Genomic DNA, 24,527 nt, shown 5'->3' with positions numbered 1-24,527 from the left:
AAAAGTTAGTATCATAACCATCTAGCTATAATATTGCTGCATCTCAGAAGGAGAATTCTGCCCAAAGTACAACGCACTGTGCAATACCCTGATAAGACCAGGTCAACAAATGTACTCTGACATTCATGTGATACCTTTTTGTCCGTAGCCTTCAGATCTTCCCACGTACAGATGAAAGCGAACTATATAACATTCCATTTTCCACTTGCACCACTTTGAAAGTGACGTTGATATGTTTGAATAAGTTAGCCAAACACCAAGTGTTGCTCATACTGGGTTTTTTTAATGTATCACAATGAGCAAGAAACATACTTGATGAAGTATTTTCAAAGGAGTATATTCAATTACCATCTACAATTAACTTAACTATGACAACAAGGTTTGTGACAAAATTTTTAAAGTTCGAAATCCATGTGTTTGTTAGTCTCCATGATTTTGGTACAGTTGAAATTTTTTCGTTGTTACAGTAACAAAAAAACTAACAAGACTACATTATAGAAAAAACATCAAGAACATCATTTTTGGTTTAACTTGCTCTTTTTTTTGTACATTGCAAGGCTGGAGATACCTCTTTCACCTCAGGGTTAATGTTTCCAAAGTTGCCCAAGATGTAATAGTCAATGTTGTTCACAGTGGGCAGTTTCTCCACAAGAACGACAATAATCTTCTTTATTGTTCAAGAACTTAGATACATCAAGTATGCTGACTTGTGTTAATGCTTCTCTTGTCTTATTCTTTTTCCCATGCCACAAAAAAATGGACACTTTCAATGCGGCACCATTCTCATTGCTTAAAGCTTTGGCCACATTCATATATAGTTAAATAATTTTTTTTCAAAAAACTGCTCAGTGCTTTTTTTCCAGCTCCGTGTTTCAGTACTGGTGGTGCCTTTAGATGCAAATATGTTCCGTCCACCTTTCACCTGTACGTCTTGCTACGTTTAACTGTAAAACTTGGGGTAGCCTGACCCGCACAATTATTAGTCTTTGTAAATGGTAGAGTACAAGTGCTACTGAACAGACTTTGGAAACAAAGGTCAGAGTTCCAAGAAAATACAAACCAGAAAATTGCACCTTAAGAGGCCATGTCATAGTATATAAAGATAAAAAACATAAAACAAACCAGTATTTAAAATATAATGCTAGTGTTAAAATGTTAACAGTTAATGAGGGAAATTATATATGATACAGAAACGTACTAACATACAAATTAACAGTTAAATGCCGAATATATTTCATAGAATCACATCAAAAAACAAAACAAAAAACAAAAACTGTACAACCTTGGAATAAAATTTTTCATCTTGTGGGAGCTATTTTTTTCTTAACCTCATTTAGAAAAGAATTTGAATTTTCCGTTTTTTAACGTTATCTTTATGTAAAATAGGCCTACTTTTAAATGTAATTTAAACTTCTGTTATCTCTGAAACCAAAGAGTTATACTATCTGCATGTTATTATTACAAAAAAATCATTTTTGCACTGTGCACAAGCCTGATTATGAATATGTACAACAGCTTATTGACTACTTCAAACAAAAATAAAACAAAAAAAAGATTTTAAAACAAAGTATCAGTCCCTGCAACAAACTCCAAGTTGATAGTTTGGAATGAACTGGAGTTCTGCAATTTTTGTTGGCTTTTGACTAGTAAAAGCATCAACCAAACTGAACCATGGAAAGGTGTATTCACAGTCTAAAAATGTTCCATTTGCAACAGAAAGATGAAGAAAGGAATATCAAAAAAGCAGAGGCTAAAACTGATTTATTTGTTTCCAGTAAAGCTTAGCAAAAAGCAAGATATAAGCAAGCATCTATTGTGTGACTACAACATTTGCAGCAAAAAAAGATTTTTTTAAAAAGAGTTCAGACCTTTTTATGCTAGTAATGAATTTTTTTGACATTAATGTGACTACAGAGATGTACATAACAAGTGCCCAAATAACAAAGACATTTTTTTTAAAAGATCACTATCTGATATCCTTGGTAGGAGCAGTGTCTTCTAACCACCACTGCACTTATTCCACAATACAAGGACAAACCTTTAAGTAAAAAGTTTTTTTTTGGTATTTTTATTTGTTTTGTCATCAGCCACTCCTTTGCTTGCAGAAGAAGCAATGGCAGTGACCTGGATATTACCATTCCTTTTTTGTTAAATTTTTATTAAATCAGAAGAACAAATTCTCAAGTATAAAGATGCCTCTTTTCACCTTTATGCACCAATGGTGAAAGTGTATGTCTTTGGATTTTGTTAAAGCGCGAGAATTTTTTCTCTTGTGTCAAAGAAAAAAATAATTAATTTCCTCCCTCCCTCCCCCCCCCCACCCCAAAAAAAAAAACCAGACTGCTGCCACACTACACAAAAAACAAATGTCTGCTTCATAGGAAAATTTTCCACAGCATCTACAAAAGCAGAGAGGTAAGTGCACAAAGGTTACAGACACAGGTAAATAATCATTATGTTCCTTAAAGGTTCACAAAAAAATTGAAAAGGACCCTATCCACAAAAAATCTTTAAATTTACTTTTTTTTTCTTCCTTCTATAAAACTAGAGCAAACCACCTTCAGAGAGGAAGGTGAGCATTAAGGAAGGTGTCAAGGTTGGAAGGGGAAGGTGGGAAAGGAAGGAATACGACAGAAAAGCATAGACCAGTAACTTGATTCAATCTATCCTACAGGAATGAACAAGACAACATCAAAATGAAGAGCTTTCTGTTGGACAATACAAAAGCTAATGTACACAAAGGTTTTCAATCTACCATACTGTTTAGGTCATTTCCAATGCAACAACTACTCAACACCAAAATGTTCATATCTATCATAAATACAGAAAGTTAGTTTTTTCTTTTAAACTCATTGTTATCTCAGTTACAAGTCCTCAACACTCTTGTGTTTTGGTGGCAATGGGAGTGCTCAATTATCCCTCAGATTATGCAGCAGAAGAGCTATTCTTTGTAAATCCCCAGTTAAGATGTGTTTCATATTTTTCAACTCTTTCAATACTTTCTGCCAGTTTTGGAGAAAAAAAAAATCATCGCCTGGAACAAAAAAAATAATAACAGAAAAAATATATAAACAAAAGCAAAATATGATTCAGAAAACAGAACAAGGTGTGAGCTATTGACCTGAGAATACAAGACATTACATTTTTTTTAGCTAGCCATTGGTATCCGAATGCTTACATAGCAAGAAATCTAAACTGTAAATGGTGGATTGTCATCCCATAAGGTACATGCTGACATCTGCTGTGCTATCAACTTAGGACATGTTTGCACTGGGGAAATAAAGGGTTTTCGGGTTCAAAGACCACTGTAATTAAATTGAGGCAGTTCATTGCTTTCTGGTTTCTGTCATTGCTCAGCTAACCATAGTACCTTCTAGCAACCAGTGTAACAGGTTTAGATGTTGCCAGCATATCAATATGAGACAACAATCCTGAAAGATTTTATTTTTTTGGTTAGAAGCTTTGGAATTGCAGTTAGTCTTTTTTGAAATTGTTTTGTATTTTTTTATTAATCATATTGTCCATCTTCAAGCTTACAATCTGAAGGTGTCCATTCCTACACTAGTCAGACTACTGTCTCTGCGGCAACTGGGGTCATCTGGACCCTCCAGCGGGCAATCCAGGCCATCTGACTTCTGGCTGAGCTCACTGTCAGACTCATCTGAATAGCCATCTGTTGGTATAGAGGTTTGAACCCCTGAGGTGCTGCATGAACTTGAGGTAACTGTTGAAGATGAGGAGAGAGAAGGTAAAGAAGAGGGCTTCCTGACTGAGGCTCGGGAAAGAATGTTAGGCCAAGATTTTATGGAGGCATGGGGGGAGAGGCTGGAGGAGGGCCTGTCGCTAGAGTGGGTGGCAGACTGCGAGGTAGATGCGGTGTTAGGATCGGGAAAGCAGGCTGAGTGAGGTAATAAACTAGCGTGCTCTTTGGCGTATCTTGCTGCTCGTTTGATTGTTCTGTGTTTGTGCAAGGTTGACTCGAGATGTTGACTTAGAGCTTCATCCCCGCTCAGTGTAGTATCACAGGCCAGGCAGTGGTAGGTGCTGGTGGGAACACGAAGCACCATCTCTTGCAGATTTATCACAGACTGACCGAAGAAACATATTGACTGCAGGTGGCTCATGGCTGTCTCTTCATCAGTGAAGACCATCTGACACTTGCGACAGACCAACTTGTACTGCACCTTTGGAACAATGAACAGGTCAAGCGAGTCCGTACTTTTGCTTTCTGTTTGGTGTCGTTCTTCAGGTTTTGGAAGGGATGGTTCTCTGGGCGCACTGGCTTGCTCTTGTGTTTTGGTAGATTCTTTGGCGGATTCTTTCTCTGGGGAAGTTGTTTGTTGTGGGGCGGGGAGTTGGCTTGGTTTAGGCTGCTGCTTTGGCTGTTGATGCTGCTGTTGTTGCTGTTGTTGCTGTTGCTGCTGCTGCTGCTGCTGTTGTTGTTGCTGTTGCTGCTGCTGCAGCTGTTGCTGCAACTGTTGCTGGAGCTGTTGCTGCTGCTGCTGTTGCTGCTGCTGCAACTGCCTCTGCTGCTGCTGGAGGGCATCTTGTAGACTCTGCTGATATTGCTGATATTGCTGCAGCAAAGAACCTGGCGACAGCCCCATCAGAGCTTGGGACAAAGCTGGGTTGTAAGGAAAGAGGCCCTCCATCCCATACATTGGCTGTAGGTATCCTCCTTGAAGGGCTCCGGGAATTTGTGGGGCGTAATATGGAGAAAAACCTGGCACAAAGTACGGCAAGAACTGGCTGGTGAGCAGGGCAGTTGGATCAGAAGCCAGTGCATTTTGCAGAGCCTGAAGCTGGGCAGGGTCTACCACATACTCCATGCCAGGAAGAGGCACTGACGTGCCTGTGCTGTTGTCGTTTTTCTCCTTGTTCGGTGTGGGCGCAGGATCCGTTTTATCTTTCTCCTTTTCTTTTGCCCTCTCGTTCTCTTTGCTTTTACGTTGTTCGGGTTGTTGCTGCTGGGTGGCCGATGCTGGGCGTGGAGCTGTAGCAGTAGCCTGTGTTGGGGCCTGGGAAGTCAATGAAGAAGCTTGCTTGCTTGGCAGTCCAGTGGTTGGAAGGCCAGGGGAGGGTACAGTTGAAGCAGGAATGCCCAAAAGGTTAGATTTAGGAGAAGTTAAAGCTAAAAACAAATAAAAAGTAGAAGAAGCATAAACACTTTCATGCCCATAAGGTTACCGAGGATTACAAAAATACATCTCTCAATTTATTGGACAACATTGCAGATCATTTTACATTTTTATGGTGTATAACTTCTAGCATGAATGGAATTCTTCAAATGCAATATTCCATTTACATCTTTAAGCCAGCTTGCAGGGCACTGACAAAATAAGTGATTAACACCAAGTTGATCAGAGCCACAAGGGAAATTGAGGTGGCTTGGCTTTAATTGGTGCCATCTATATTGGTGCCATTTGGTGCTTCCACAGCACAGGTATAACACAATGGTTGTGTTCTTAAGAAACCTAGCATTATAGAGAATAATGTTCTAAAAACAATTGCATAAAATGGTGGTTAGCTGCTAGAGTGTTTCAAATTCACAAAGACCATGTTTTTTTTTGCAGCATTTTCAAAAATAAAGGTCCTTACACAGCAATATATTTATTTTAGTTACTGCTCGCTAAAAGTGCTAAAGGCTGTATGTTACATCAGGGTAATAGAGTATCATTGCACAACTGTCAATAGAAATGATTGCTGGTCAATGGCCACCTATGGTGAAACCGATAGACAGCTCATGAGAGACAATGGTGTCTGAATGGAGATTTCATGGAAATTTTTCCCTAGAGTTTTATCTCCAAGGCAGCTTTCTATCTTAACCTCCGAGTTAAGACCACCTCTACTTCCCTATTGAAATTTGAGTTTATAACCAATTCAGCGCAAGTAATACAAATAGTGATCCTTAATCCATCAATGGTGTTATATACAATTTGCATTATGCAATCACGCTTTACAGCAAGATTGCCTGTAGTTAGTTGCAGCTCAACCAACGTCATATATTTTGTCATTATGCTTTTTTATTTGGTAAGCAATAGTATTTAATATTTTACCTTTCTGAAACTTTAATGTATATGTTATAGCACTCTCTCATGCTTTAACTAGTTCTGCTTTGAGGTTCAACTGGCTTAATGCCAGGTAAGCAGTTCTAAGCATTTTGCAGCTTCCGAAGTGGCAATAAGGTGGAATGAATCCTGCACACTGTGACTAGTCCTCCAAGTTGCATCTTAAACTGAAGACTGGTGAAGTATCCAGTTCTTACTCCTATTAGTCTTATTATTAAGAATTAATGCTGTAAAGATCTGTTGGCAGGGAGCTTTCATGCAATATTATGCTTATTGCCACTAACAATCTCTAATAAGTGCTAGCTAGTAAATACATAAATTTGGTAGATCAAGTTATAATTAACAAAGATATCTTGTTGTCGTTTGGAAAGTTTTACATTGGCTGAATTGTTAAAATGTTAGCATGGCAGGACCTGTACTCTGAGCTGTGCTGGATTAGCTCATCTCAATTAAACACCAAAGGATTGTAATTTGTGCAGTTGGAGAGGAGGTGGGAAATATTCTGCACCTGAACACTATCTAAGGAGCATTGCTGGAATGTGATGGAACTGGGATGAGCTGGTCTGGATTGGATGGCAACACAAATGATGCAGCATCAGACATGATGGATGGGCATGGTACAAAACATAATTATGTTTATGTGAAACTTCTCTCTTGTCCCTTCAGTGAGGTACAAAGTGACTCGAAATCAAAGGAATAAACGTCAACCCCAATTTAAAGCAATTTTTAATTTTAACTTATAATAAATAAGCATGCCCAATAAGCAATGAAAGGAGAAAATTACAGACCACAAGTCCACATAAATGTAAAATGGAATCTGCTAAGAGATTAGAATAAGTGGTAGATTTTTCCTGTTCATGAAGCACTTAACTTTTAATAGTTTGGTGCCAACTAATGCGATGTTAGCATGCAATGTAGCAGAATGATGTATTAAAATAGGCATAACCCCATGAGATGAGTTCACATAAGGCCAATAGAAAAGTGATAAATTAGGGAGACAGTCTGTAACTTAAAAGTTTTCAAGACCACTGCACAAAATCTCAATAACGTGACAGACTATGACTGAGCAGAGTTGCTCTGTAGAATTTGATGAAAATGAGTTTCTTAAAAAATAACAGCCAATTCTTGTTACCAGATGATTTATATGCAAGTTTATCTCTTTAAATAATCAGCAATTGCCATTAGTTTTGTTTGAGCATCCTGTTATATTCTTATAACCAGGATGGCATGATAAAATTTCTACAGAATAGTTGAACCTAATAATAATCCTAATATTAATTTCCTTGGCTGCACCTGAAGAGATATTCCATATCTCTGCCACAGGATTTGGAATGAAATTTGTCTCTATTAAATACAATTATTTCAGTTTACTTTATAATTTATTCATGCATAGAACATGCCAAACATGGAGGGGCAAACCAGATAAAGTAATTCTTTAAAGAAAGTGATGAAGGTTCCTACTTTAAGAAAACGTTTACTTTTGCTATACACTGTAAAATATGCAGTGTAGTTACTGAAGTAATAGTAGGGCATTTTAAATACCGGTTATATGCGTAATTCAATATAACATGGCAGTATTTCTTTGAATGCCATTTATTTGTAATATAAAAAGGAGAGCAAGACTGTCAAAAAGTTTTCTTTGCAATCCGTTCTGTTCAACAATATTTTTAATGATATGGATGACCTGATAATAAAAAGTGTCAATAGTCTGGAATTTATCACATTTAAATAAAAGTTATGTCCAGATCTGCTACATCAAACAGAATAAGTCTGTCGGATAGTTTAGTACTGTTCAGAGTCAGCTGCTATCAGGATTACCTGGTGGAGAGATCACTCTATAAATATGGCTCCTACTTTAAGATGATAACTGAATTGGCAACCTTATTACATGAACATGTAACAAAATAAAAAGTTGGTAATGCGTGATGAGACACTTTCAATTTTGTAGATAGTTAGGGTGGGTCTGGCACATCCTGACACCAACTTCAGAAGAATATCTCCCAGCACTTAACTCTGGAGCTTTCTAGATTGCAAAATATCCTAAAACTTTTTATCAATTTATTAGAGTGCATTGATATTCTCTACAATTTGTGTTAACCCTGTTGTGAGCAGCCTTTAGAGACAGGACACCTTCATCCTATCTGCTGGGCTGGATTTGATTCCAGGTGAAACAAGTTAAATTTGTATGGTAGGCAAATATCAGATTGAAATCTACCAAGATATCTATGATATGTAAACTTAAAACTATTAATGCTACCCACCTGCATTAGATGAAGTAAAGCCAGGTAAAGATGAAGGACTGCCCACACCTGGCAGTAATACAGGCGAAATCCCTGGCAAGGTTGGGTAGGCAGTAGGAAGATTAAGAGCTTGTACTGGTGGATTATCAAACAAGCCCTGCTGTTGAAGTGTTTGCTGCTGTGTCGCCAAACCAAGAACCTCATTAGCTTTTTTAATGCGGTCTAGTTCTTGTTGAGCCATTAGCCGACGAACAGTGGCAGGATCAATGTACTCGACTTCTTTATCCAGCTGGCTTCCAATGGTCTCCTTCACTTTGAAGATATGTTGATGAGAAAAGATATGGTCTCGAACAGATAGCCGGGCACTATACTTGATGCCACACAAAGTGCATTCTGCTTTGGGTCCTTCATAATTTGACTGATTAATACCAAAGTGTTTTGCCATATTCAGTTTGGATTTCTTCTCTTTAGCCCTAGCATTTTGGAACCACACTTGAACAACTCGTTTTGGCAGTCCTATTTCATTTCCCAAAACCTCACACTCCAGCATGGTAGGTGTTCGATAATCATTGAAGCAGGATTTCAACAGTTTCAGTTGGAGATTTGTCATCTGGGTGCGGAAGCGCTTCTGCCCTGGACGTTCCCCGTCTGAGAGCCTCGACATGCTGCTTCCATGAGGGCTGGGCGAACAGGGGTCAGCAAGGCTTGATGTCTCACTGTAATCAATTGTACATTCATTTTCCAATTCCCTAGCGTTATAACTCGGCGATGGACTGACCAAGCCCGATGAAATCCTGTCTTCATTTTCCTGCATTGATGACTGCATCAACTTCTGAAGACTCTCAGTTTGATAGAGGGCCTGTTTACAGTCAGCCATTGCCCCAGTTGCACTGTCGTTGTCTGCATTTGCTTCATCTCCAGTTGTAGTGTCAGTAATAGCTGTGTTTACTGATGAACAATCATCATTATCAAGCCTAGTTTGGTCATATCCCAAATTGACTGAGGAAATTGTAGGACCATCAAATTCTTCAAGCCCCTCGACTTTGATAGATGACGGGCTAAGAAGAGCTTTGGGTGAGAATTCTCCACTTTTGTTCACAGGTGACAGACTGGGGCACTGGCTGTCGCTATTTATTGATGAAAGCTGGGCAAAACTGGAGCAATCCATTGAGTCTGCCTTCAATATGTTTCCTCCATCGCTATCAGTTGATAAAGCAGAAGACATGATCAGGCTGTACCCAGCACGTTTAGCTTCATGCCAGTGACGGGATCGGATGTGGGCTTCGAGTGCTGTCTTAGCCTTGAAGAGGGCTCTACAGAATGGACAGCGCCGATGAGCCTGTGCGGGCCCAACTGCTCTAAACTGGCCCTTTCTCTCTCGAGCACGTGTGTTCTGGAACCAAACTTGAACTACTCGTTTTTTGAGACCTACTTCATGTGCAATATGATCCAACATTTTTCGTGTTGGGTTGGAATCCAGCAGATATTTTTGGTAGAGAATCTCTAATTGCTCTGGGGTGATGGTGGTCCTTAAGCGTTTATCTCTCTGAGGCTCGTCCCCATTATTTCCACTATCATTGTCCCCGGGACTGACACTTGCCTTTTCTTCCAGTTTTCTTTTCAAAGTGTTCATAGCGGAATTTGGCGTCGAAGGTGAAGAAGCAGAGCTAGTTGGGATCTGAGGTAGAGTTCCGGAAAGTAGCTGACTGGCAAGCAAAGGATTGGTGGGGTCAAAGAGCATGAAGGGCATTTCGATTGGGCGGTCTAAAAACTGAGGATGGACAAATTGGTTTTGCCCAGACAAGAAGTGGAGCTGCTGATGCTCCTGCCAAAGGTCAAAGGTTGGAAATGCCAGCTTGCATTGGTCACACTGGTAGTGAACCATTTGAGGAGGAAGGCTTCCAAGCTGCTGCGGTGTTGAAGTGTGAAGTGGATTTAAGGAGATGTGAGAAAGCTGAGACGGGCTAGTGATGGCCTGCGAGACGGAGCATTGTGGCTGGGACTGCTGGGGTGACGGGAGCTGCGGGGCCATCTGCTGTGTTATTTGTGGCTTCTGGTCTTGTTGCTGCTGCTGTGTCTCAGGTTTTGGTTGTAACAGATTCTCTTGTGAATGCTGCTGCTGCTGTGTATCAGGGGATTCGGGCTGCTTTGGTTTCTCCTCAGAAAATTCCGGGTTAGACGAACCTTCCTCTTTCTGAGTTGAGGTGCGAGGCAGATTGCCAGGAGGTACATTTGCTGTTGCCTCGGATGATGAACCACAGACAGCTGAGGTCAAAGGAGTGCTACAAGATGAAGCAGAGGGTCCCATCATCTCCATCGCATCCATGGAGTCCTCTGTCTGACTGTCGTACTGACCGTCATCATCTTCATCTTTGTAGCACAGTTTTTTTTGGTGTTTAATGAGGTCAAAAATACGTTGAAAGACCAAACTGCATTTTTTACACTGGTAATTCAAATTACTTGTGCGAATGTAGCGGTCATTTGACAGCTCACGGCGCTCACCCTCCTTTCCATCACCCTGATTCTCGTAGTTCTTGCGCGCCTTCTGCCGGGCATTTTGAAACCAAACGACTATCACGCGAGTTGGGAGGTTAAGCAAATTTGAGAGTTGCTCAAATTCGTCATCTTTTGGATAAGCATTGGCATCAAAGAAATCCTGCAAGACCCGCAGCTGATAGTCCGTAAATCTCGTCCTAGTCGATCGGTTGCTTCTGTAATACTCAGCCCTTGAAGGTTCTGGTGAGGATGGCTTTGAATCCACCTTAATGTCTTCAAGTGATGTAACAGGAGGGTTGTTGAAATTGTACGGAGAGTCTTTGTTACGCTGTCGTTCTTTGAACAAAGTATTTCTGAACCAGTGCTTTATCACTTTCTGTGGCAACCCTGACTTGTCAGACATTTCTTTGATTTGGTCCTCGTTAGGGGAATTATTGATGTCAAAATACCCTCTGAGGATTTTAAGCTGATCGTCCGTTATGCGAGTCCGCGGCCGTTTGTTCTGCTGCTGTTGAAGTAGATTGGGGTTGAGCTGCTGTTGGTAGAGCTGAGCCAGATCGGTGGGTATGGGGTCCACGGTCGTTAACTGGGAGGGAATTTGCTGCGGTAAAGACTGCAAGGGCAGCGACTGCATCAAAAGAGGTGAAAAGATAGGCAGGTCCATTGGCATGGTGAGCTGAGAGATTGACACAGATGGCTGTGGGGTTGAAATAGCAGGAGGCGTGTGCGGCGGGGCAGTGGTGGTGGTAAGATTCTGGGCAGTAGATGCTGGTGCGGGTGCAGGTGGAGGGGGTGGGGGCGGTGGTGGTGGAGGTGGCGGTTCAGGAGTTTGTGGCTTCAGGGGGTACAGTTTATCATAGTTCACTCTGTACTGTTTGGCAAAGTGCTCGAGCTCTTCAAACGGTAAGAACTGCTGATGCACGTGCTCTTGGTGGCTCTTTAGGATTAACATGTTTGAGAATAATTTGCTGCAAGTGTCGCACTCCAACTTATCCACATCGTCGCTCAGACCGCTTTTACTTTTCTTCTGGACTTTTTGTTTGTTTTCGTTGTACTGAATAACAAGTTCGAACCCAAAATTTTCCAGCAAGGCTTTGGTGGCGTTACCGCGAGCATCAGAGGGAATACGAGGAGGGGGTAAGGAGGAGTCGTTACCATTCACTGCGGTTTGGTCTTTCCTATCTTTGGATCTGTGTGACTCCAAGGAAATGTCCTTGAGCATTAACCCTTCATCAAATCTTTCAGAGCTTTCTTTGTCTTTGTGCCCATCCCTGTCTTTGTCTTTCATGGTTGCTTTTGGTTTCTTGTCCAGCTGTTGGCTTTGTTGGAGGAAAGCTGCATGCTGCTGCACTAGAGATGACTGCTGCCCGTGATGAAGCAGTTGCTGCTGCAGACTCTGCGCATGGGGCTTGACATCTTCAAGCAAAGCGCTCGCTGCAGACATTGACATTGTTGACATTGTCAACGCTGCACTGCTCACTGGGATGCTGATCTCTGGGTTCAACTGAAATTCTGTCCCTGGGATATAGAAAGGAAAGAGCAACTGTTGTTGCTGGAGTTGCAGAAGAGCCTCAGTGGTCATGGGAAAATGTGGCAGCAAGGCTGGGTTGAAGAGTTGAGGCTGAAAGAGAGCCGTTTGCTGAAGTTCTTGCTGTAGTTGAGCCTGTACCTGGGCCTGTACCTGAGCCTGTGCTTGGGCCTGTGCTTGGGCTTGGGCTTGGGCTTGTGCCAGCGACTGTGCCTGTTGCTGTTGCGTTTGTTGCCGAGATGTTATCATGTCCACTATCTTCTTCTTGCTAGCATCTCTTTGTTCTAAAGATGTGGTAATGCTGCTCGCAATAGAGTTACTGACTGCAGATGTTCCAAAGGAATCGGCTGTTATCTGGTTTCCACTTATTAAACCAAAGCTAGAGGTAGCACTATTTGTAACACCACATCCACTCCCACTTACACCAACATCAGTATTACCATTGCTGTTGCCACTTGGACTTGGACTAGATGTTGACGAGCCTAAAGTATTATTATTGTTACTAATGGTACCACTGCCCACTGTGCTGCTACTGGCAGCTTCTAACTTTGCTGCTCGTGCTTTGGTCTGGTGCAACACTGAACGCATATGGATCTCTAGGGTCGAGCTTTGGCTATAGGCCACATTGCATGTGTTGCACTTAAAAGGCTTGTTATCTGGGCTGCTTGTTGGTTCAGGCTGACCAGTAGCTGATTCCTGAAGTGCTCTTTTCAACTTGTGCAGGTGGGACACAGAATTATAATGGACAAGCAAGATGTTCTTTTGTGTAAACGACTCCTTGCAAACTGTGCACTTGTAAGGTCGAGAGGGATCCAGGAATTTCTCCATTGTGAAATTAGGGCCTTTCCTAAAGGGCAGTGCCCGTTTTGGCTCAGAGCCAGAATCCTCTTGCACAGATCCAGAGTCACTTCCAACAGGGCTTTGCTTCTCGTCCGAATCGCTTTCGTCGTCTTTATCCTCATCTGCCCCCAAGGCTTGATCTTCACCGAGAACTGCATCACCCAGCACCATAACATCACCATTTACTCCAAGTCCACTGTACAACTGCTGGATGTCACTCTCACTCAGTTCTAGATGGCTGGTCTCCAGGTGCTTTTTCAGGGCTTGAAAAGTACGGAAGCTGCGCTGGCACAAACTGCACATGGTGGCGGCTCTAATAACGTGATACTGAGAATGCAGTTGTAGTTTCTCAATGGTCTTGAAGGCTAGGCTACACTGATTACAGCGGTATTTGTAGACATGACGATCTGAGACTGGTAGCTGGGGCCGTTTTGCATGAATCTCATTGAAATGGGCTTGAAGTGCAGTGGAAGTCTTAAATAACTGGTTACATCCTTTCTTCCAGCACAGGAACCCAGCATCATCCTTCACTAAACTCTGGTCAACAGAAGACTTTGGTTCCATGCTACGCTCTGTATTTTCCGAAGGTACATTGCTCTTTTCAGGTGCATCTGATGTTTCTAATGAAAACAAATTTAATGAGAACTATCAGTGGGTATTGTAATTTCTAGTCAGCCCACTTCTATTTTGTTTTACTGCATGAGGCTAGTTAATGCCATATTGATTAAAATTTTAGATTTACAGTACCACCTCTGTATCTCTGAATACCAAAATATAATAAATTACTATTTTGTTAAAATATCTTAACCGTTTTATGGTCATTTATATTCAATGATTTTAGAAATAGATCAAACTTATGTAAGTTATTGGAAAATACTTCTAAATTGATAAATCAATAAGTAGAGCCAATACCCACATAATTTCAGGATGCAGTGATATTTCTGCTATTTTTGTCTTCTACTGTCCACACAGCCAATAGGCCAATCTTAAAAAAATATTCTTGTCTCTAGCATCATACATTTCATCGTAAAACCATTCATGCTTCAATTTTTTTTTAAATTTTTCCACTGTGCTGGAATGCAGAGAAATATCTCCTCAGCACACATTGCTTTCTGAATTTAAGAAACAATAATTTTGGTGAAGAAGCAATGTTGGGTGCATAGAGACGTTTTAAAGTGAAACTGCTGCTTTAATTAGCACACAGAATCAACATCCAGGATGAAAAACATTTCCAAAACAGTGGTGACTCCATAATCTGACATTTGCCAAAGGTAGATTCTGATGAATTTACAAGCCTGGATGAACACAAATCAGGCAGCCCTTCAACTAATAAATTTATGGAAACAGCTATTACATTTCCCACATTAAGGGGTACAATTCCAATAAGTCCACTCTATAATACACTTTGTTGTTCAAATTCACTGACTGTCTCATTCACTTTATATTGCCATTGCGATTCACTTCCTGCAGTCTGAATCCCAACAAAATTACAATGAAAGTTCCCATGTAGCATCTGTATGGAACAAGGACTTGGCAGAAATGAAAAACATGGCATATTCAGCAGTGAAGGAGTTAAAAGGGCACAATATATGATGGTGCCCTAAACTAGAATGAAGGTGTCAAAGCATAACTACTGATTCTGAACTGCATTGTAAAATTGAGATTAGACTGAAATTCAAAGATGTTGGATTTCTGTGACTTTCAATACAAAATCCTAGAAGAAAGATTTGACCTTGGTTACATGTGTTTAATGTGATATATATTAATGTTTAGTCGAACTCTACTTCTGAAACTCCGTTCCTTTGAAGTCAATTTCAAAAGGGGAGTAGATGGGTAAATACTACTATATTGCATGTCCAGCCATTCTATCAGAGGATACATTTCTTCCCTTGTTTGCAAATTGGTGACTTGGTCACAGTGATCTTTCAGAACACAATAAAACCTTAAAGAAAATACAGATTATGGGGTTCACACTGATAAACAAATGCAAGGCTCTACATTAACTTCAGCATAAAGGCAAGTGGAGTAAACTGCTCTAAAATAAGGCAGTGGCACAAATAAACATCACATACCTTGCTTTTTGTAAGCAGTTCCATCTCCAAAATAATCAATCCACTCCGAACACTGTGTAGCTAATTTTAACTAAGGCCATGGTATAAAAGGAACAATTTTAGGCTGGATTACCATTAGCGGGTAATCTTGCTCTTTCTCCTCGCCATTGTGGGGCACGCAGCTAACATCTAGTTGACTAAATGCTGCTTCCGTTTATGTTCAATTATTCAATACCTGAACATATTCATTCTGCAATTCGCCCCCACTGAATTTTACATTTTAACTATAGCAAGGTGTGTTATTGTCCACATTAATGGGCAGTTAACTGATAAACTAAGGTAGCCTAAAGGAAAGTGTGTGTGTGGGTGTGGGAAGGGAATTGGACCTTGCTAACTTTATAAGGGGATCTAAAGCATAATTTCCAAAATACAAAATAACAATTATGGGTCACCAGCTTACATTTTGATTGCTCATGCAAATTTGGTGGGTATGAACTGACACTTTCCCCAAAAAGTGATGATGGTTAATATCTATCCATGAGAAATTAATAATTAACAATTAAGTCAATTCATTTGATCTTTCCTCTAATGATACAGATATTATTTGTACACCCTGCCATATAGAAATAATGATAGTATACACTGCATATTGATTATGTACCCAATATATTTTGTAATGGATGAATTTCCATCCAACATACCAAGTAGTTTTGCAGGATCTTCTGGATTGGAGCTTGTTGCAGTCTGCAAGAGCATGTGGCATTCTCTCTCTGGAACATTTGCAGAGAGAAACATGGTGCTTGGCATCATCATCTCCGGAGTAGTCACCTGTGGAGAAGTATTTCAGTGATGAAGAAGAAGCACCTAGTTTATTCAACAGCACTCTGTGGGGTTCAACTTGTAACACTCGACATTAAATAATCTGCGCAAAGCATTCATTTTTATGACTAGTCAGAGCAGAGAACTCACAGTAAAACACAACTCATGGAAGGCATGAAACTTGTTGGCATAAAATTCAGACTGGCATTACTGATAATATTTCTTATTTGTTCACAAGATGTGAATGGCAAGGCTAGTGTTTGTTATCCATTACTTGTCATTGCATGAATAAAGTGGCTTGCTAGGCCTTTAGAGTTATATAAGGTCATAAGGAATAGCAGTAGAACTATGCCATTTGGCCCATCAAGTCTACTCCGCCATTCAATCATGACTGATCTATCGCTCCTTCCTAAAGCCATTCTCCTACCTTCTCCCCATAAGCTCTGACACCTGTACTAATCAAGAAGAGTTGTAGAGTTATCGAGCTATACAGCCGTCCATGTTGCCTAACCGTGTCCCAATTGCCTGGCCTTTATCCCCCAAACTGGCCTACCAATGTACCTGTCTAAGTGTCTTTTAAATATATAATTATACCTGCCTCTACAACCTTCTTTGGCAACTTGTTCCATATACTCACCACCCTCCATGTGAAAAAGTTGTCCCTCATGTCCTTTTGAAATCATTCCCCTTCATCTTAAATCGATGCCCTCTAGATTGGACTCCTTCACCTGGGATAAGACTGTGGCTATTCATCGTACCCGTAACCCCATGATTTAATATACCTCTATAATGTCACCCCTCAGCCTCCAAGAGAAAGAATTTCCAACCTATCTAGACTCTCCTATAACTCAAACCCATCAGACCAGGTAACGACCTTCCAAATCTTTTTTTGTACTCTTTCCTGTTTAATGACATCCTTCCTACATCTAGGTGACCCAAACTGTACATAGTACTCCAAATATGGCCTTACTCAATGTCTTAACATGACTGATTGACTGAAAGATACAGCATGGAAACAGATCCTTCGGCCCAGCGAGTCCATGCCAACCATCAATCGCCATTTTATGCTGGTTCTATTTTATCCAACTTTTGCATCCATTCCAAACACACAAGCAGCAATTCACAGAGGCCTAATAACCTGGAAACCTGCACGTCTTTGGGATGTGGGATGAAACCGGAGCATCAGGTGAAAACCAATGCATCATAGGAAGATTGTGCCAACACCACACAGACAGCTCCAGAGGTCAGGATCAAACCCGGGTCTCTGGCACAGTGAGGCAGCAGCTCTATCAGCCGTGCCTCTGTACCGCCCTGTGGAGTTTTTTTCCAACAATAGAATGGTATTTTAATTAAAATACATTTGTTTACACCAGCAGAACATAGAAAACAGCACAGAGACAGGCCATTCAGCTCACAATGTCTGAGCCGAACATGATGCCTAGAAAAACTAATGTCACCTGCCTGCATGTGCTCCATATCCCTCTATTGCCTGCATATCCATATGCTAACTGAAAGGCCTCTTAAATGTCACTAACGGATTTGTCTCCAGCGCCATGCCCATTCCAGGCACCTCTGTAAAATCCTTTAAACCTTGCCCATTTCATTTCTCATCTTTTCTCTTCTTCAATTTATCGTGTAACTTTTATTTAACTTTCCACAAGTTTTCATAGACGGTGCTTTTTTTTCTGGTTAACTAACTGCGTATTGTTCAGTGTAGTTAAGCGTGTGTTAAATATGCTGTCATCTGTTTGAAAGGGGCACTTTGGGTGTTATTATACCACCGGCATACTTTTGTTCTTCAACTGGAGCCATAGAACATCTATGGAACTATTAACATATATATCTGGTTCAATTGATCTTACTCTGAAATTATTCTGCCCTATTATAGATTCTTAAACGTCACTGTACTCTGAACAGGTAGTTTTCAGGATTCATCTGTTTCTTTGACAGAGCGAACAGAAATACACGCTCTTGCCAAATGTATTGTGACCAGTGGGTCTGGGTATCCTGGTCTGTCCAACCATCATTGTGCCTTGTTAACCAAAGAAAACAGCAAGCAGCCTTATTGTGAATCGATGAAATCTGCAGCAGGTAGACATGAACTTCGCTGCCATAACGATATGGTTTTCAACAGCTTCACTCACATAAAGACATTACATTCACATGTAGCATTAAGACATTGGGAAGAAGGTGTTTGATGATTATTGGCAATTAAAACATGAACAAATCTGAATTGCTCAGATAATGCACATATTGATTACTTTCAGTCAAATATTACTAACACATTTGCACAATAAATACAATGCTAATGCAACAATAATGGATGGATCTATCAACTCAGGATGTTTTAGGTGTCGAGGTTAGAGAGCATTATCCTAGCAATAATAATCAAGTAAGGAATCATCATCTGTGAGAGTAAAGCTCCAGCTCCAGCGATTTTCAGATTGTACCACAATCTTGCACCATTCTACTGTTTTGCACTTGTTGTTGCGTTTAGTGTTGTATTTATCATTTACTGTGTGTATACCATTTACTCTGTGAACTTAATGCGAGCAGGGGATTTCATTGCACCCTGGTATACATGACAATAAACAAGTCTAAATCTGAATGTAATGAAACATTTAGATGGTAGTACAGACATCATTAGCCCCACAAATCGGTAAACGTGGAGAAGGTAGGTTCACTGGGCTAAATGGAGGAGCAAGATAGCCTCACCAGCAGCAACCACTTTACTGACTTGTTGAGTAATAATTATTTTTCAAAATTCATTTTTGCCAGCGAAGTCTGATTTGAAAATATAATATTTGGGAATTGTAATGCAGTATTGAAATTAAAAGGTAGGCTTTATTTGTCACGATGCGACAAATGACTTTTGTACTTCAAAGGTGAAAGCCAATCGTGTGTGAATGACAGCAAGAATAGACAGAAATTCATCAACTCTGTTATTACACAGAACCTATTTAATCATAATCAGTGATTAAGTTTAGAGAGAGCAGCGCGGCTGCACAGGGCTTGCCTTCACTTTCATTCAATTAATTGTTGGAAAATAATAATCAAGTTCTCTTGCTACTCTGTATTTTAATCAGAGGACACATTTTACAGTCATTAAACCCTTTTGCAAAGAAATATCTAATAACCAGATAGCCTTTTCTTGACGATCAATGAGATGCTGAATTCAGCAAGATTTGCAATGAGGAAACCAGAAGGTAGATACTGAAATAAGAACCACGAATTGGATCATTATTTTGCACAAGTTTTGCTTTTTACAGTAATTACATCCGGTAGGCGTCTACAATGCTGGAGATATGTTTCACTTTAAGAAAGCCTAGATCAACAGCTATAAGCTGATGAGATCAATGGGAGTGATGAATTGCACCCCCAGGGAATTGGCAGTGGTCCAATGAGAGCTGCAGTGATTGCCTTGTCTCAAGATGTGAATAAATCCACTCCTTTGTCACCTGTCAACCAAGACCATACACTTGTCTGTTATTTGGTTGATGTGGAAGTAGAATAACAACTGGAATGTTATATTCATCAGGTTAAGCCAAGTAGCTGCAGCCAGGTAGTAGAGTACATGACTGCGATGCCTTCTTTGTGGTGGTGAATTGTTTCTTTGAATCATTGCATATCTCGTCGCTTAGTGTGGCTGACCACAGCATTGTGTTGAAAAGTTAGCAATCTCCTTTTATCCATTGGCATTGGGCATGATTTTTAACGATGTTCTTCAGGGTTGTCATGGGTCCTACCGGAAGTTAAGTCGGGAATCTTCTGCACTAGTCTTATGAGTCTTGTGAACTTGGATAGATATCTTTGATGGACACAAAATGCTGGAGTAACTCAGCTGGACAGGCAGCATCTCTGGATTGAAGGAATGGATGATGTTTCCGGTCAAGACCCTTCTTCAGACTTATCTTTTCAGGCTTTAGGGTTGGAAATATCTCACGGCTGGAAATACCTCAGGGTTGGAAAATAGGTTTCAAAGGAGCTTGTTTATATCTAAGTGTTGTGGATGCCCTTGTGAACAGGGAGGTTTTCCTTTCCTTCTGAAATTCCTGGAGGAGTGGGACATAGGACTGAGGAAATGGGTAGAACAGGCAACCGGGTTATTAATATTGACGTGGATGCTCAGTATTAAGTTGGATATCAAATCAAATATGGCTTCTTCGTCCATATCAATGCTTAGCAGTAAAGTGCATAAGAGTATCACTGATATCTGAAGGTATCACCCGCTGAATTTCTCCAGTATTTTGTGCCTACTGACCGTTTCCCTCCGTAATTCCCAGGTCAACTCGTCCCTTCCCACCCAAACCATCCCCTGCCAAAGTACTTTCCCCTGCAACCATAGGAGATTCAACACCTGTATCTCCCACCTCGACTCCATCCAAGGACCCAAACAGTCTTTCCAGGTGAGGCAGAGGTTCACCTGCACCTCCTCCAACCTCATCTACTGCATCTGCTGTTCCAGGTGTCAACTTCTCTACATCGGTGAGACCAAGCGCAGGTTCGGCGATTGTTTCGCTGAACACCTCCGCTCAGTCCGTCTTAACATACCTGATCTCCTGGTGGCTCAGCACTTCAACTCCCCCTCCCATTCCCAATCTAACCTTTTGGTCCTGGGCCTCCTCCATTGTCAGAGTGAGGCACAGCGCAAATTGGAGGAACAGCACCTCAAATTTTGCTTGGGCAATTTACACTCCAGCGGTATGAACATTGACTTCTCTAACTTCAGGTAGCCCTTGCTCTCTCTCTTCATTCCCCCTCCCCCTTCCCAGTTCTCCCACTGTTTTCCCCTACATTCTTTCTTTGTCCTACCCCCTTCCCTGACATCATTCTGAAGAACCGTCTTGACCCGAAATGTCGACAATTTCTTCTCTCCATAGATGCTGCCTCACCTGCTGAGTTTCTCCAGCATTTTGTGCCTGCCTTCGATTTTACCAGCATCTGCAGTTTTTTCCTAAACACTGATATGTGAAGCTTTGACTGATATTACTTCAAATTGTGCTTGCAACCAGGTTGACCCTTACCCTTGTATTGGCACTTCTTTAGGTGTCTGTGTCAAGGAGAATTGATTCTTTCACCAATATCTGCTAGTCCAAGCCTTCTATATGTTAATGCACAATTCTTCCTCCTCCATCATTGATCATTCCCTTTAGGTTGGCAGTCATAGGCTTCCTGGCAAGCCAGTCTAACATGGCCATTGGCATTCCCACACAGTGTAGGTGCTGCTGATTCTCCAAGTGTGCAGACCTTACATCAGAGATGATCAGAATCGGTCTGCTTAATGTTTGTGTAAGAAAGAACTGCAGATGCTGGTTTTTAATGTCGGTCAAGGCAACCTCGTGTCAGAGGAGCTGCAACCTCGTGATCCGGGGGAGGTGAGGAGGGAGAGTGGGGGAATTGAGGGAGAGGAGCTGTAGGGAGGGAGAGGGAGGGGAAAGTGTGGGAGGTGAGGAGGGAGAGAGTGGGAGGTAGGGGGATAGAGGGAGAGGAGGGGGGGTAGGGTGTGGAGAGTTTGTATGGAGGGAGGGAGGGAGGGAGGGAGGGAGGGAGGGAGGGAGGGAGGGAGGGAGGGGGAGGGGGGGGGGGAATGAGAGGAGGGAGGGATGACTGGGGTAGGGGAAAAGAGAGGTGAGGGATTGGGGGAGGGGGAAGAAGGAGGAGGTGAGGGAGAGTGGGCGAGGAGGAGAGGAGGAGAGGCGGGGGAAATGGGGGAGATGAGGAGGGATATTGGGGGGATAGGGGAGGTGAGGAGTGGGGAGGTGGAGGACAGAGGGATATGAGGGGGGGAGAGGATTTATGGATGGAAGGAGGGGATGCCTGATGGTAGGGGAAAGGAGGGGGAGGGAGAGGTAAGGGCGGGATTGGGGGAGGGGAGGAGGAGAAGGGCAAGAAGAGGGAGGGTGAAGAGGAGGGGGAGGGAGGGCTGGGGATGAGGGGAAATAAGCCGCGCCTGCACAGTTGGGAGCTATGGGTGAGTGGTGGAATATTGCGTTGGTAGAATGGGTTGCGTTGGGGGACCAGGCCTACCGTGTGACAGAGACCCAATGGGTCCCACTTAGTCTAGTCCAGCATAAAGCTTGGCTCCTGATCACAGTGTTCCATTTCAGAGGTCAGGCAATAGTTACAGACTATTCTTCAAGCTAGGTGATAGTGGGGCCGAGGAACCTTGTCATAATAAATCACTTCCGATCGGGGAAAAATTCATCAGTGGGTGGCGTGATCCAAAGCTGGTTATAGCATTTGGAGCCCAATCATCCTAGCATTGGCCAGCACTGCAAGAGTTCTCGAAAGCTGCATATCGGGCTCAAAATGTGTAGGGAAGAACTGCAGATCCTGGTTTAAATCGAAGATAGACAAAAAATGCTGGAGTAACTCAGTGGGAAAGGCAGCATCTCGGGATAGAAGGAATGTGTCGCGTTTCTTCAGACTGAAGAAGGGTCTCAACCTGAAACATCACCCATATCTTCTCTCCAGAGATCCTGTCTGTCCTGCTGAGGTAGTGCAGCATTTTGTGTCTATCGTTTGCAGGCTCAAAATATCGCTAGCTACTTTTGGGCAAGAAAACATCATTTTGACAGTGATACCCTCATCTCAGAACCAATTTTTAAAATAAAAATGTTTGATGAATTCAAAAGCAGTTGGAAATACAATGCAGTTAGGATTTTTTTTTTAAAAATTCAAGTCACAATCTCCACTTGCCATCCATTCATAGTCATAGGGTGATACCGTGTGTAAACAGGCCCTTCGGCCCTTCAGCCCAACATGTCCCAGCTACACTAGTCCCACCTGCCTGCACTTGGTCCATATCCCTCCAAACATGTCCTACCCATGTACCTGCCAAACTGTTTCTTAGATGTTGGGATAGTCCCAGCCTCAACTACCTCATCTGGCAGCTTGTTCCATGCACCCACCACCCTTTGTGTGAAAAGTTACACCTCAGATTCCTATTACATCTTTTACCCCTTCACCTTGAACCTATGTCCTCTGGTCCTTGATTCCCCTACTCTGGGCAAGAAACTCTGTGCATCTACCCAATCTATTCCTCTCATGATTTTATACACCTCTATAAGAATTCCCCTCATCCTCCTGCGCTCCAAGGAATAGAGACCCAGCCGACTCAACCTCTCCCTGTAGTTTATTAACACTGGCACCATCCTCGTAAATCGTTTCTCGTAAATCTCTTCTGAACCCTTTCAAGCTTGACAATATCTTTCCTACAACACAGTGCCCAGAACTGAACACAATACTCTAAATGCAGTCTCGCCAACATCTTATACAATTGCAACATGTCCTCACAACTTCTATACTCAACTCAAGTCAGTATTTTGAGTGAATCCCTCATAGTCCAGTTGAGGAAGAGCATGCCTAATGTTCCAATACTAGTGCTTTGATAATGTAGTGGATGAAAGTCATCGGCAGTATAAATTCATTTTGCCACAGAGAAGATTCATATTGCGTAACTAAAATGAGTTCACATTCGGTAATGAAGCCAGTAAAATATTAAATTTATCTCACTCATACTCAAGATCTCTTTATGTTACCTTATATTTTACTGCACACAGTAAAACAGAACAGGATGCACATATTACAGAGCCTCTGATCCTAATCTTAAAAGCTATTATTACTTCAACATCTGAAAGAATTTTATCAGAAAAAATGCTGCAACCTTGGAAGAGGTTCGGAGTATTCTTTTGAACTACAATTTAGCTAAGCCAACCAAACATAGGAATCTTATTGTAAATCAGTTTGTGGCAGGTTTATGTGCACTACTGGACTTAATGATCAATTAAATGATAAATAAAACAAACCGATGCTGCAAATTCCACTTTTTGCTCTTGGTAGATGGGATAGTTATTCTTTAGAAAGGTTTTGGATTGGAAGAGGTTAAACATTTTTTCCCAAAGAATTGTTCCCACAATCATTTCCAATTTGAAGTTGATTTACTTTTTAAAAAATTGCTCCTTTAGCGAACAGATGGCAACTACCAAAAGAAATCTCGAGGTCACTTTTAATTTAGACAATTTAATTGGCAAACATAGTTCAAAATGGTTGTCATCTCACAGGATTCCTGCTTAATGAAGCATGACCATCTTCATTACCTGCATTTGAACTAGATAGACAAAAGAACACCTTTTGCTTCGTACAGAAGGAAATGACATTCCTTCTTTAGATCTATAACATAGAAAATAATTCCTTCTTGCAGACAGCTTATAACTAAGAGATTAATGATCCATTAAGAGACATATGTTTTTTTCTCCTGCAAAAGCTACATTGTGGCTGGGAGATTGAAAACATAATGATGGTTAAACCCTTCCTTCACTTAACCTCATCTTATTTTGGGTATTCAATTATAGGTGGACCTATAGAGAATTCTAAATGTTTGTGCCAATTAATCTATCCTTTTAGCAAGTTACTACCCCCTACTCCTCTCATTAACCTGTTCACTGCCAAGTTTTTTTTCGCTATTGGCCATGACCTGAGTATA

The 24,527-nt window shown here is 41.4% G+C and overlaps 1 protein-coding gene across 1 annotated transcript in view; it reads right to left on the bottom strand.

Annotated features, from left to right (window-relative positions):
* Window positions 1-270: 270 nt before the first annotated feature.
* Window positions 271-24,527, bottom strand: part of zfhx3b (zinc finger homeobox 3b) — a 468,030-nt gene continuing 443,773 nt past the window's right edge. The window contains 3 exon segments of the mRNA XM_055648956.1: window positions 271-5,131; window positions 8,330-13,792; window positions 15,925-16,051. Of these exon segments, the coding sequence (XP_055504931.1) occupies window positions 3,534-5,131; window positions 8,330-13,792; window positions 15,925-16,051 (7,188 nt within the window). The 3' untranslated portion in view covers window positions 271-3,533.

The sequence above is a fragment of the Leucoraja erinacea genome, chromosome 17, assembly GCF_028641065.1.
Source record: "Leucoraja erinacea ecotype New England chromosome 17, Leri_hhj_1, whole genome shotgun sequence".
NCBI classification, from domain to species: domain Eukaryota; kingdom Metazoa; phylum Chordata; class Chondrichthyes; order Rajiformes; family Rajidae; genus Leucoraja; species Leucoraja erinaceus.
This window is presented reverse-complemented; position numbering and strand designations above follow the sequence as displayed.